The sequence below is a fragment of the Acinonyx jubatus genome, chromosome C1, assembly GCF_027475565.1.
Source record: "Acinonyx jubatus isolate Ajub_Pintada_27869175 chromosome C1, VMU_Ajub_asm_v1.0, whole genome shotgun sequence".
Lineage (NCBI taxonomy): Eukaryota > Metazoa > Chordata > Mammalia > Carnivora > Felidae > Acinonyx > Acinonyx jubatus.
The window spans coordinates 34,019,241-34,033,893 of NC_069381.1; the positions used below are offsets into that span (position 1 = coordinate 34,019,241).

Consider the following 14,653-nt stretch of genomic DNA (forward strand, 5'->3'; position numbering starts at 1 on the left):
TAGTTGCTGTAACAAACTACTGTAAATTGGGTGGCTTCTCAACAGCAATGTATTTCTCACAGTTCTGGAGGCTGGAAGTCGGAGAGAGCATGGTGCCAGCAAGGTCGAGTTCTGGTGAGAGGCATCTTAGGGTTCACATGGCTGACTTCTCCTTGTACCCTCCTATGGGGGAAAGAGAGCTAGTTAACTCTCTGGCCTCTTCTTAGAAAGGCACTAATCCCACTCATAAAGCCTCTATTCTCATGCCCTAATTACCTCCCAAAGGCCCCCGCGTCCAAGTACCATCACACTGGGAATGAAATTTCAACATACAAACTTGAGGGAACACAGACATTCAGGCTAGAACACTAATGTTGCAACTTCTGCTTTTTTGGTCATATTTTCATTTGTGTATCCTGTACATTCAATTGTTGGGGGCCAACTTGTGTCAGGTGACCAGCAGCTTATTGTTTCTGTTGTTTGATCTAGCCTTTGTGTATTATGAGAATGTTGTGTCCATTTCCACAGCAATGTTTTCATTATTAGTGAAAAAGAGGTGCCTGTGTGGCTCAGTCGGTTAAGCATCCGACTTCAGCTCAAGTCATGATCTCACAGTCCTTGCATTCAAGCCCCACATCAGGCTCTGTGCTGACAGCTCAGAGCCTGGAGCCTGTTTCAGATTTGGTGTCTCCCTCTGTCTCTGCCCCTCCCCCTGCTTGCACTCTGTGTGTGTGTCTCTTTCTCAAAAATAAACAAACATTAAAAAAATTTTTTTTAATTGAAAAAAAGAAAGTGAAAAAAGTAGTCTACAGAATAGTTTAAGAAATAATATGGGAAAAGGAAAATCAGTACAGATATATACCATAAGGTTAGTTGCCTTTGTGTTTTAGGATTATGGGCTTTATTTATTTATTTGTTTGTTTGTTTGTTTATGTGTGTGCACCTGTCAGTATTTTCCCCATAATTAGCATATATTACAAGCTACAATGAAAATAAGTTTTTTTTTAAAGTAAAAATTAACAAAATGCGCTTTCTCAGGAAGAAAAGAGAGCAAAGGAAAAAATATGTTGAGAACATTGGTAAGACTTTAGAAGATTTTATTAGCATATGATGTCCAGTACATATTGGGAAGCAGATAAAGCCTGTCCAAGCCTGACTGAGAAACTTTGCAAAGACTTTGTTCCAGCTTTTTAAAAAAGTTTATTTATTTTGAGAGAGAGAGAGAGAACAAGCAGGGAAGGGGCAGAGAGAGAGAGAGAGAAAGAGAGAATCCCAAGCAGTGAGGAGGCCGACGCAGGGCTCAAACTCCCAAACCTGTGAGATCATGACCTGAGCTGAAACCAAGAGCCAGCCGCTTAACCAACTGAGTCACCCAGGCGCCCCTGCAAACATTTTATAAGCTCCTGACAGAGGAGGAGAGGTTCTCGCTCCAGGCTTATCCAGGGACCTTGTTTCCTTTGCTGTTTCATATAGGCTGTGGCCAGGATCCTCGGTGCCTCTGGTGAAACATCAAATATGTTAATGTACTTGGATTTGATATACTGGGTATGAGAGACATACATGATCCTTGTACACAGAAGGGAAGTGTGCTGACTCAGAAGTCCAGAGGCAGGCTGTTCAGCAGGAATGGCCTGTCCGTGCTGTCGAGTGTTGACAACGTCTTTCCAGCCATGAGTAATGGGACAGGGAGCAGGATTGAAAGTTTTCTGCCTCTTTCAAGTTCACTTCAAAATCTGTAATAATATTAGACGTCCAAGTGATTACTGGTATTATTCCTCCTGGGTAGGCTGATTATAGTGGTCAGTGATGATGGAAGTGAGAAAGGTTTGCTTGAGTTGGAGTACGTTCAGAAGGCTACCTCCCAGGCTAAGAGGGCCTCTCCTCTAGTCTTCAGGTTTTCAGTGGCTGATTCAGACTGAGTTAGAAATACAGAGACGGAGCCCAGGCCTAGGCCTCCACACATTCATTCTTGGCCAGCAAGGCCCCAAGCAGGCCCCACAGCGAGAATCAACACACAGTAGATGACCAGGTACTGGCCGTCTTCCAGGCTGCCAGGTGCCCTGAGAAAGGTCTTAGAGCCAGGGTGCTTGGTTCCACGTGAGGTTGTGTTGTCCAAGCATCCCCAAAGAGCTCGGTTTCTCCTGTAGCTTTTCCCTCTGTCCTCACTGCCTTCTGCATCCCTTCTGACTTTGCCCCACCACCCCCACCCCCGAAAGCCTGCACCACGGCCTGCCCACTCCTTGGGCTTTCCCAAGAGAAGCGAAATGTTCTTTTCCCTTCTCAACTCAGCATCACCTCATCCTTCCTTCTCCCCCTGTTTCCCCCCCATCTTTCCTCCAGGCCCACATTACCACCCCCCCTTGTGTTTAGTGTCCCTCCCTCACCTCCTGAGGAGCTTAGCCTTCCCTCCTGGTCTCTGCCAGCAGAGGTGCTCAGGCTCCTACCTGTCTGAGGCCTCCGCTCAGCCCTGCCTCTCAGCCATGGGACGCTCCCATTTTTCTCTTCTCGACCAAACGTCTGTCTCCTGCGGCTCTTCTTCGTCTTCACTGTGAATTCTCCCTCCTCACCCTGGGTAGTCCACCTCCCAGAATTCTCTCCAAAACTCTTGTCTCCATGCACTGGCTGTCTTCGGGTATCTTTCTGCTCACGTGGCCAGTGTGTCATCTCCGTGTTCCCAGACCGCAGGAACAGCATGGGCTGCAGCGACTGGTGGGGTGCATGCCTGGGTCGCCTGCTAGAGAGCTTCTGGCGTGCTGCAGTTCCATCCAGGGCAAGTGGATCTTGCCTCTCCACCCCTGTGGCTGGCCACGTAGAGACTGCCCCCTCGAACTCAGGTTCCACTGGACAAGCTATGTCAGCAGCTACCCACTGACCGGGGGCAGGGAGGGTGTGCTGGAGTGTCAAGGTCCTCCCGGCAGATCCGTTGCCAAGACAGATGTACTGAAGAGCCAGTCCATACCCCAGCTTATTGCATTTGGGGATCCTCAACAGCCCTGTTGTATTCCAGGTTCTCCAAGCCAGCACCCATGTTCCTGGATGACTCTTTCCGCAAGTGGGCTAGGATTCGGGAATTTGTGCCGCCTTTTGGGATCAAAGGTCAAGGTACGTTGGGAACCCTGGCCCACTCTACATTAACATCTCATCCCTCAGTCTGTCTCCCTGCACTCAGGATAGGGCTGTACCCTCAGAAGTCCCCATGCTGGGGATCCACCCCTCTCCTTCCATTTTTCCCTTCCTTTCTTTTTCTTGCTTCACTCTTCGTTTACTCAGAGCCCACCACTTGGCCAGGGCCAGGTATACAACAGTGGAATGGACAGTACCATCCTTCTCCATAAAAAAGCTCCAGTCTGGTAGAGACACAGATACTTAGAGCGCAGGACAGTAATGGCTCTGAAGGGGGAAGAGATCACAGGAAAGGACGTCAGGGAGATCCATCCCGGAGGATCAGGTACGAGGGGGAAATCCCTGAGAAGACAGAGGCCATCCCCCAGGAAGTCGCCCAGGCTCCTCCATCATCCCCTCTTTACCCTGGTCTCCCTTTCAGTTCTTTCTTACCCTGTCCAAGGCTGACGTCCCCCCAGTGCCCTCAGAACTGTCCCCTTCCATTGCCTTAGGGACTTCGCTCATGCAATTCCCTCCTGACTTTCCCACCTCTGACCGTTTAGTGGTTCTGATGCCTTGTCAAGTTCCTGTACTATTTCATGGCATGGTTGAGTTTGGGCTTTAGGATCAGACATTCAAGGATCAGATCTCAGTACTACTTCTTTATCAGCTGTGACTTTGGACAGGTTACTTCACCTGTCTGTGCTTTAATTTCTTCCTCAGTTAAATGGAGAAAATAATACTATTGTATTAGGTTGTGGTCAGAATTAAATAAGATAACTGTTGAAGGGATGATATCATTTGGCCAGGGGACTTAAAAATACCTGAGTCCTCTACTCAGCCAGTCCACACCTTCCTGAAAAGAAGACAGTGACCAGCAGGAGGACACTCTAGAATGGGAGTATTGACCTCAGATCCCCAAGGGCAAATCTAATGGGTAGGGCTGAACCATGTGAAGAACTCCTTTTTGCTGGGTACAGGTAGCTAAGCAGCCTACTTTTCTCCCAAATCCTCACTCAAGACTCCAATCCTACAAAGCTATGAAGGCCTGGAAAGGCTGGTCCATAGCCCATCGGCCAGCAACAAGAGAGCACCTGCTAATTTATACCCTTTCTGCTAAGGTCCCCTCCTAGAAAACAAAAACCCAAGCCATACCTTGACCTTGGGCAATTAGTAGCAATATGCTTTTCCTTAGAGGTCAAATGGGAAGTGGGAAAAGGAGGGTGTCTGTGGCCTTCCCTGAAGCCCTCCATAACGTACATCTGAAGGCACTTAGTATAGAACACTCCTTAAAGGTTCATTTCCTTACCCATTCTCCTTCACCTCCTGGGAAGATTAACTGTGCTCACTGCTTCTTTCTCACCCTTTACTCTGGAGCACTCTCTTCTCCTCCATCATTCCAGTGAAACTGCTCAGTGCCCCCCGGGAAATCCAAAGGATACTGTTCAGTTCCTAACTTGACCTCTTGGCTGCATCTGACAGTGTTGTCCACCCCATCTTTTAAAAAAAAATTATGGAGTTGTTTTCTTTAAGTCAGGAGGCATCCTTTCTTTACATGGAATATTTCAGGCATATAGAAAAGAATAAAGGTGAATACATTGCAATGTGTACCCAGCTTAAGAAATAAAACAGGAGATGCAATTAAAGCTCTGTGTATCCCTTCCCATTCCATTCTCCTCCTTCTCCAGGAGACCATTATCCTGGTTTGGGGGTTATCGTTTCAATGCCTCTTTATCTATTTTTGTGACATATTTATATATCCATTGAAAATCTGATATCGTTTTTGCATGTTTTTACACTTTACAAATAATACTCTGTGTTGTGTGTGTGTGTGTGTGTGTGTGTGTATATGTGTGTGTGTGTGTGTGTTTCAAATTGACTTTTTTGCTTATGCTTTACAGGCATATCTGTATGAGTACCCAAAGCCAAAGGTCACTGGTTTATGTATTTTTACTGCTGGGTAGTATTCTGTGTACCATGTTTAATCTGTTTTCCTTTGTCGGGCTTTTCAGTTGCTTCCCACATTTTGCTATTACAAACAGTTCTGCAGTGAACCTTCTCGTACAGGTTTCCTTAAACAAATGAGCGAGTGTTCTGATGCTATCTACCTAGGAGGAGAGCTGCAAGATCTTAGTCTGTGCACATCTACATCTTTGCTTAATGTTATTAAGATGGTCTTCACCACGGTTGTACCGATTTACTTACTTTATCTTTAGATCTCTGTGCACATTATCTTTTTATCTTCCTAATGACTCTGCAGAGTAGGAATTACCATCTTCGTTTGAAAGATGGGGAACTAAAGCACACAGAAAGTAAGTGATTTATCTAAGGTCACGGAGCCCTGAAGTAGCACAAGCCAGGATTGGACTCCAAAGCCAGTATCATTATACAGTATATTATAATGTTCTCATTATGCTAGAGTTTGAAAGGAGAGCAATGACCATGGCCAAAGCCAGTGAGAGGCCAAGAAGAATGAGATCTGAATAGTGGTCACAGGATCTGAGAACACAGAGGTCCTGGGCCCTTGCTGGGGGCAGCCTGAGTGGAGTGCAGATGGGCAGATGTCAGGCCTCAGAGGTTGAAGAGGGAAGATAAGTAGGAAGAGACAGCCCACCAAGACCAAGGTTGGAGATGGGCAGTACTGGGGGAGAAGTGAGGGGAAGACCATATCAGAGGGTGAGGCAAAGGGGTCTGAGTCGGGAGCTGGCTGGGCAGACTTGAGCTCTTCAGCGTTGGTGGTCTCCTCATTTGCTCTCTGGTGTCTGCTCAGTCAGGGCACAGAGGTGAGTCCAGCGTGTACTCTGTCTCTGAGCAGGTCCTGGGCTTGGGGATGTCCTGGGACCTGACTGCAGAGCCTTTGAAAGCCAGAGGAGACTTCCCAGGAAGGGCTGGGGAGTCCTGAGGGGAGGAACTGCATGCCAGCGCTGGGGACCGGCTCCAGGCAGAGCTGAGTGTCCCTGCCTGTACCCCTGCCTCCATCTTGTTCATCAGGGAGAAAGCTAGGCCAGTGGCCCAGCCCAACCTTGTGCCCAGAGTCCCCTCTCCCCACCTTCCTATCCACCTCCAACCTACGCAGTAGCATGTGCTTCCAACGTCATTCACAAACACTTCATGGGGACGTCAGTGACCCTCTAACAATAACCTCCCTCCTCTGTCCACAGACAATCTGATCAAAGCCATCCTGTCAGTCACCAAAGAGTACCGCCTGACCCCTGCCTTGGACAGGTGAGCCACTTGCTACCCAGCCTCCTGCCCTCAGTTGCCTGGCATGTGCAGAGGTGTTGAGGTCCAGCCAGACTTCCCTGGGTATCGTGTCCTCACATGCAGGCACAGCACATATGCTGGGGGTGGTGAGCAGATAAGCGAGGCCCTCCAGCGGGCCTGCACCCCATGGACTGAAAGCACTTGGCAAGATATTTCAGTCCTCAGCCATCAGAGGTCTGAGGGCCTGGGTGGCGTTGGTAGCGGAAGATGCCATGGCTTAAATGCAGGGGGCGGTGACAGTGCTGAAGCCAGTGGGCCCTGGGTGAGGGAAGCCCCAGGTGGGGGAAGCAAAATGCATAGGGCTCTCTGGTGGCTACTGGAAGCATGGGGGCTTCTAAGTTGAAAATAAGCCCAGCCATGGGTCCTGGTGCCCCCAGGCCTGTCCTCTCTGCTTGCTTTTCTGGCACAGCCTTCAAACTCAGCACACTTTGCCCTCTCTCCTGAACTCCACTAACCCTTGGGGAATCTTTAGCCTAGAAGGCCATCTTACCAGAGGCTCCTTCCTCACCACCCCAGAACTAGTGCCCTTGCCCCTTCCACACCCACGCTTTCCTGGAGAGTATCTGGGACTAGGTATGTCAGAGAGTCGCGAGTGACCTAACTACCCACAGTATGCCTTTGGCCTCAGAATGCTGCCAGAAGCCCATTGCTCTTCCCCCATTCCAGCCTGCACACGGCCAAAAGCATGGGGCTAAGGGCCAAAGGGGTAGGGAGAAGGAGACCTAGCGGACAGCTCTTCAGAGACCTCTGCCTCTCTCCCCTCAGCCTCAGCTGTCGCCGCTGCATCATCGTGGGCAATGGAGGTGTCCTTGCCAACAAGTCTCTGGGGTCACGCATTGATGACTATGACATTGTGGTCAGGTGAGCTCCCCAAAGCAGTGCCTCAGGCACCTGAGTGTCCTGGCCCAAACCCTGGTCCCTGAGTCCATTGAGAACCATCTGGCCATCTGGCCAGTTGGGCTAAGGTCAGCAGAAGCCTCAAGAAGGACCCTGGCTTGAAGGGCTCCAAAAGCTAGGTGACTCCAGGTGACCTGGCTCCCCATTTTCTGCCCCTGGGGAATTCCGGGGTCATAGTACCTCCCAAACACAAGCCCACAGACTACATGCAGTGAGCTCAAGGCAGGCTCTGACTGGGCCTGCTCTCTGTAGACTGAACTCAGCACCCGTGAAAGGCTTTGAAAAGGACGTGGGCAGCAAAACTACACTGCGCATCACCTACCCTGAGGGCGCCATGCAGCGGCCCGAACAATACGAACGTGATTCTCTCTTTGTCCTCGCTGGCTTCAAGTGGCAGGACTTCAAGTGGTTGAAGTACATTGTCTACAAGGAGAGAGTGGTAAGCTCCCATACGCCAGCTCCTTCCCCTTTTGCCCTGGCCTTGCCTGGCTTCCAGGTCAGCCTGTGAGTTCTTTCTCAGCCAGACTCAGAGTCCCTCTCCAGCATTCCCTGCAGGCCCTTCCCTGGCCTTAGGACCCCCTGGAAGGAACGCTTTTTTCTGGCTAGCCCCAGCATCACTCCTAATATTCATCCTCTCCTGCCCTGCCCTGCCCTGCCCTTGTAGTGGCCTCCCCAAGCCCCCTCACACTCTGACTCTCATGTGGATCCACCCTCATTCCCAGCCAAGGGAGGAAGGCCTTATTTGGACCCTGGGGCCATTCTGCAGGGACAGCAGACCCCTCAGTGAGCTTGAGGGTGCCAGTTCCCAAGCCCATAAGTCCCACCTCTCTCTGCTTTGTACTTGTACTGCTGACCTGCAGTTAGATCCCCAGCTGCCACTGAGTCTGGTTCTACTCCAGGAATGATCAGATTCTGTACTCCTTGTCCTAGGCAGACTAGGCCCCAGGCCCGTTTCTCTAGGGGATTGTGTGGCCAAGTAGGGTGACTGCTTCTTTTGGTGGACCACCCACGGAATCCCCTCCTGAGTCCTCCATTCACAGCTCGGGACCTACAGGGATGCCTGCCAACTTGTCCAGGCCCGTTCCCCCCTCTCCCCTCAACCGGCTATCACCAGCCACCCCAGGGGAGGAGTACTGCAGAGTTCAGGCCATTCGTCTTCCAATACCCAAGCCTCTTATGCGAGGAGAATGATGACAGATGGCCTCCGCATACCTAGTTGTTCTTTCTGGAGGTTTAGAGGCAAGTTGGGAGGTGGGAACAGCTTAACCTTCCTATGGAGGTCTCAGTGCAATTTGGTTTAACTCCACAGCCCTTTCCCAAGCAAGGCCAAGTGCAGGCAGTGTCAAGTAGGTAGCAAGCGAGAGAGAAGACAGAAGTCAGGTCCAGAAATTCAGGTAGGTGGGACAGTGGGGAAGGGGAAGCTGAATGAGACAGGCAGGCTCCCCTGGGTTTAGCCTGGCTCCCCAAAGGGGAGGAAGGGGTTGGCTTCAGCCGGCGCCGGCTCCAGCTCCAAGAAGGCCCACTGCCCATGCAAACCAGGCAGAGAATGGGGCTGAAGGAGCACCCCTCTGTTTTTAGAACCATGGCTTGGATATTAGTGTCCTGAGAGCCCTTCTCTTTGCCTTGAAGGCAACAGAATTGGGGTCACAGGTAGGCACTTCTAAGGGGAAACGGGAGGGAATTGGTTCACCTTGGTGAACTCCAGGGCAGCTGGGGGCTGCTTTCCCACCCTGGCCTCTGACCATCTGCCCACCCCCTCCTGGCACATCCTTTCCTCTGCCCATGGACACCTGTCACAGGAGCTCCTGGAGGGCAGGGCCCTGATCCCACTGGCTTTTTTTTTTAACCCCTCAATGCGCAGTCATCATAAATGATCTGGAATTGGCTCAAATACCAGATCCTGCTTCCTGCTGAGCAGACCAGGAGGCCAGGCGAAGGAGGTGGGTCAGGGCAGCCAGGTGGGTTGTTTTTACATGTTCCTTCCGAGAACAACAAGGTCAGTTAATTCAAGGCTTTTATAGTTCATCCACAGAAGTAAGGAAAGAAAGAAGAAAAGGAAGGCAGCCAATTAGAGACTCACTGTACTCTAGCCACTTAGGGCCTCACTGTTCCCAGGAAGACTCTGAGGAGCTTACCACCTTGCCTGGCCCAGGCTGCAGTCTGATCCAAGATACTAGAGCAGTTGGGATGAGGAAGTGTGGGCTGTGCTCAGGCTCATGGTCACTCTGGTGGATGTCTGTGTCCTGACCTGGCCTGGCCGTGCCTGGAGATGTAGGACTGGCCTTGTGTTAGTGAGAACTCATTCCCAGGGTTGGTAGGGGTGAGTGAGAAGAGAGAAGGGACAGGGAGGAGTCCTTTGAAGTTCTGTGATCCTTCCCTGGCTCCAAAGTCAAAGATAATTTGGGCCTTTAGAGTGAGCTGCCAGAGGAGGCCAGCAGTGCCCATGGCTTCACCCGCCCTAGCACTTCCTGGTGACCCAAGAAGCCTGTCCTTTAGAACCCGTCCCTACTCCAAGCCCAGGGCCGATGAGTTCACAGGACCTCTCCCACACGCTACTCCACTTCTCTGGCATCTGAGACCCAGGTAAATGTGGGAGAGGCTGCTTCTCCAGGGCCTCCCCATCTGGTGCCAACCACAGGCTTGTCCTGCTCCTGAAGCAATGTTTCCAGCCATGCAGCTTCTGGGCTACTGGGGAACTCTCTGCACCTGCCGGGAGCCTCACCTGTAGAATTCTGGCAGGAGGCAGCTCTGCATTTAGGAGCCAAGGCCTGGCTGGGCAGTGCTGGAACAAGTGTCAGGCCTCGGTCACGGCTGCTGCCTGCCGCTTGCTATGTGAACAAGTTGCTCAGTGGGTGGAACTTTCTGGTACCCAGGAGTCATGATGGGGTCTGGAGAGAGGAAAGACCGGAAAGGAAGACTGGACAACCCAGAAGACAGCCTGTGCTAAAGCTGGCCATACTGTCTTCATCCATATGGGAACTTCTCTTGTCACCGTTTGTGGCCATTTAGTTCCCTCATTCACTGGACAGTTGCACTACAAGTTCCAGACAAGTTACCACAAGGCTCGTTATCTCCCAGCCTGCAGGAGCCCTGAGCCAGCCAGCAAGCTTGGAGGAGTTCCCAGCAGGCCATGCTCAGGGCAGCTCAGAGGAACACCAGTGGACTGTTGAGTGGGGAAGATGAGGTCTGGAGACACGGAGGTGCAGGTGTATGTCAGGCCATGGTGGGACAGGGCAGCCTCCAGCTCTTGTGAAATGTTCAGAGGCACACCTCACTCCATCTCGCCACGCGCTCATTTGCCAGGCGTCACTGAGGTGTCCTGTGTGCTGACACCATGCTGCTCCCTGTCTCTCACGGTCTAGTGGGAACAGGCCCGAAACTAGAGTTGTAATGCGATGTAGTAGGTGCTGTCACTGAGCACCCTCCTGATGCTTGATGAAGGCTGGAGGTGCTCCGTCCATTGTCTGTGGGGTCTGGAGAGGACAGGGCATGTGAGAGGCAGTCACTCAGGCCCCATTCTTCCTGCCTCCACCAGCCTCCCTTTCCCATGCCCCAGAATGCCCGGTAACCCAGAAAGGAACTGCCTTCCTAATCCCTTTGGCCACCTCCTCCCCGTCCCCCTCCTCAGTCCTGAAACTGGAAAGCTGGCCTCATTGCTGCAGGGCCTCTGACTGGTTGTCAGTTCAGCGAGGCCCTGAGACCTAGGTTGGGCTGGAATGGGTGTGGTTCCAGCCCAGGAGGGGGACAGAGGATGGGCTAGGGGGTTGGCCCCTGGACAGCCTGGACACAGGCCCAACCTCCCAGCTGTAGCTCAGGCCTTGGGAAGGGGGGAGGGGCCTAAGGCCAGCCAGGGTCCCGCATTCATGCACAAGAGAGGACTGGGATCCAGAATTTGGGAAGACAACATGGCTTAAGAGGGGAAAGCAGATCAGGCCTTGGAGTCATATAGACTTGGGTTTAAATTTAGATCCTTAGGCAAAGGATTAGCTGGGTTACCTTAGGCAAATTACCCAGGCCCCTTAGATTTAGTCTTATCCATAAAACAGGAGTAATCCTTCCCATTGTTCAGGGTTGTTTTAAATATTTAACCAGATAAAATATAGAAGCACCTGACCTGGTGCTCGACACTTAGCAAGTGCTATCTGTAGCAATGATTAATGCTACTTCTATCTATCTATCTATCTATCTATCTATCTATTAATTATTGGTGCCAGTAGAAAAGCCCAGTTGCACTAGGGAATGAAGCATTGTCTGTCTAGGCTGTAGGGTCTGACCTAGGAGATGACCTAAAGCAGGGGTCAGAGGCCAGGCCTTGAGGCAGGAGACGCAGGGCCTCCTGGGAGAGACAGCAGGGGTGGGCTAATAGTCTAGGAAATCCACAGGGCAAACAGGGCCACCAGGTCCCTGCCTATGAGGCCGTATTGGACTGGGCCCGAGATGGGGACTGAATGTCCATCTGCACCTAAGCCTGTATGCTGTTCCAGACCTGGGAGGGATGCCGAGCCTTAGGAGCTCAGTGTGGACATCACCTCACGTCAGGGGCGACTCCGCACAGGGCACCTGGAAAGGGTGCTGAGGCTGGCACGCAGCGTGGCTTCCTCCTGCTGTGACTAGGCTTCTGCTGAACCAGCAACCATCTCCCCGCCAGGCCTCAGAGACAAGCTCTCCTGGGACACTGTTTCCTTTGCAGCCAGCTCTGGTGGCTCATTCTTCTTCTGCCCTGAGGGCCAGGAGGCCTCCATGCTCGGCCCCTCGGCCACATGCTAACTGCTATTCCTCTGCGCGCAGACAGAAAGTGCTGAGGGATTGGGGTTCATGCCGTCTCACCCCCTGCTCCTCTCGTCACTGTCATCGGTGACCTCTTGGTTACTGAGCCTCATAATCAGTATGATCACTGTGCCACCTTCTCTTCTCCCCTCTTCCTGCCTCTCTCCTCGTCCTCCTTTCTCCTCTTCCTCTGCCTCCTCCGGCTTCCGCCACCCTTGTCACAGCTGTCACGTGTTACGCTCTCCAGTTTGCCAGCCTCCTTTGAATTTATTCTCGTAACAATCCTATTAGATCAGTTCTGTTACTGCCCCCATTTGGGGGATTGGGAAACTGAGGCACAGGGAGGATGAGTTGCTTGCTCCAGCTCATACAGCTAGCTGAGTGGAAGAACTGAAGTCATACCCAGCTCTGACTGCTTCAGGGGTCTTCCTAAGAAATAAGCTCAGCCACATCGCCCTGCTGCATAGAATCCTCCATCAATCAGCTCCCACCTGTCACGGCCCACGAGAATAAGAGCTGCCGTTTACTGAGCTCTTCCACACCCCAGGCTCTGGGCCACACGATTTACAAGCAGTGCATCAGCCAGACATGTCAACAACCCTACAAGGCCAGGCGACAAGTAATAGTAAGTGGGAGGGTTGCATTTGGAGGTATCTTGTGTAATCATAACATGTAACACTCATTCATTCATTCATTCATTCAGCCAATTCCAATCAATCACCAAAATCACACGCAGCCCCAGGCTTCATGTGCTGTCTCCCTGGCCTGACAACTCCCCCTCCCCACGACTATCTCGTCCAGCCAGTCCACTGCCAGGGAGTCCCCATGGAGAGAAACTTGAGCTGACATAGTGGTGTTACCTTACCGGCGTCTTTTTTTAAAAGTTTATTTGTTTTGAGAGAGCACAAGTTGGGGAGGGGCCGAGAGGGAGGGAGAGAGAGAATCCCAAGCAGGCTCCACGCTGTCTGTGTAGAGCCCGATGCAGAGCTCCAACTCACGAACTGTGAGATCATGACCTGAGCCGAAGTTGGCTGCTTAACTGACTGAGCCACCCAGGTGCCCCACCTTACCAGCATCTTGATGCCACTTGCCACCCCTGTGTCCTGTCCCTGGCCGTCGTTCCTCTCGGAGCCTACTCACCACCGTCTTCAGTTCCACTACACCTCCATCCCTGTCCTAAGCCGAAGTCTCACACCCTACTCCACAGGGAGAATAAAGGTGGTCAGCAATCAAGAACTCTGGACTTCCCAGCCTCCAGTGTATGAAGTTACCTGCCTCCCCATCCATCCCGGCTTCCCTCACTATGCTTTCTGTGCCTCTCGCATCCAAGGTCACTTTTCTCCCAGGTTCTGGATGCCGTCTTGTCCCGCCTCCCCAGGAACTATCTTCCTTTACTTCTTTTCTCACTTCTTACTGGATCCTCCTCTCACACACGTAATTTTGTTCAGGTCTCTCTCACCTTAAAAGTGAAAGCCCTCTTTGCTTTGTGTTCCTCCTCTGTCTTTCCTTCCTTTTCAGGTTTCCAGAAAGAGTCATTACCTCTCCACGATGCCTGTCCATGTCTTCCCCTTCTATTTCCCCACCCTCTCCAGTCCAGCTTCCAGACCTGTCTCTCTGCTGGCAGCGACCTGATTCCAAATCCAGTGGACTCAACCTCTGCCTCCCTTTAAAGGAACAACTTGTCAGCAGATACCCAGCGAGCATTTGCTGTGAACCGGGCACAGTACCGAGTTGCGGGGATAGTCCCTGGTCTTACAGGCTCGTGGCCAAACTCCTGGGAGGCATGCTTCATTCCTCCTTCTCCTTTGCCTTCTGTATTCATTCAGTCTCCAAATCTGGGATTTCCCCCCTTTAAAAATAACCTCACTTGCCTTATTTCAGCAGCTTCCTATCTCCCTGCCTTCAGTCCAGTCACCCTCCAGTCTGTTCTCCAAATCTGTGTCCAAAAGAATCCTCCTCAAGTGTCCCTCTGGTTGGTTCCTTCTCCTGCTTAATGGTTCCCTTTGCCTACATGTTGCCACCCTCAAAGGGCCTTCTTATGCCCACACATGGGTATCACCTAGAAACTTGTCCGAAATGCATTTGGAGCCCCACCTTTGGCCTGGTGAATGAGAACCTCTGAGGGCAGGCCCAGCCGTCTGTTGTAATGAGCCCTCCAGGAGGTTTGGATACAGGCTCAGCTGTGAGAACCACTGGCCTGCAGGATAAAACCAGGCTCTGTGGCATAGCGCCCATGACCTGGCCCCTGCCGACCCGTTCCTTGTCCTTGCCCCTCTTTCTTGCACCCAACATACACCCTCCACTCTGGCTGTGCCGGAATAGAGAGATCCTATATCCCACCTCCTCGCCTCACCTGCTCCCCTTCGTGAGGCTGTCATAGATGCCTCTCTTCAGAGTCCCCACCGAAACACTCCTCCCTCTGTTACGCCTGAGGGGTCACTGCCCTGCCAACTCTTACAAGCCCCCAGAGGACCGGGACCAGGAGGTTTGTCTCTGTAAGTCCATCGCCTCCAGCAATGTCTTAAACACAGTTGGCCACACATAAATGAATAAATACATGTGGAAACTGAGGCCCAGAGTAAGGCAGGAACCTCTGGAAGAGTCAGGATTCCAACCCAAGTCTTCTGACCCTCAGTCAGGACTC

At 51.8% G+C, this 14,653-nt stretch overlaps 1 protein-coding gene across 4 annotated transcripts in view; it reads left to right on the forward strand.

The window, feature by feature from the left end:
* Positions 1–14,653, forward strand: part of ST3GAL3 (ST3 beta-galactoside alpha-2,3-sialyltransferase 3) — a 198,573-nt gene that overhangs the window by 167,732 nt on the left and 16,188 nt on the right. For all 4 annotated transcript variants that reach the window (XM_027059410.2, XM_027059412.2, XM_027059411.2 and 1 more), the window contains 4 exons: positions 2,987–3,081; positions 6,243–6,306; positions 7,111–7,206; positions 7,495–7,681. In XM_027059410.2, coding sequence (XP_026915211.1) covers positions 2,987–3,081; positions 6,243–6,306; positions 7,111–7,206; positions 7,495–7,681 — 442 coding nt within the window. The remainder of the gene's footprint in view (positions 1–2,986; positions 3,082–6,242; positions 6,307–7,110; positions 7,207–7,494; positions 7,682–14,653) is intronic.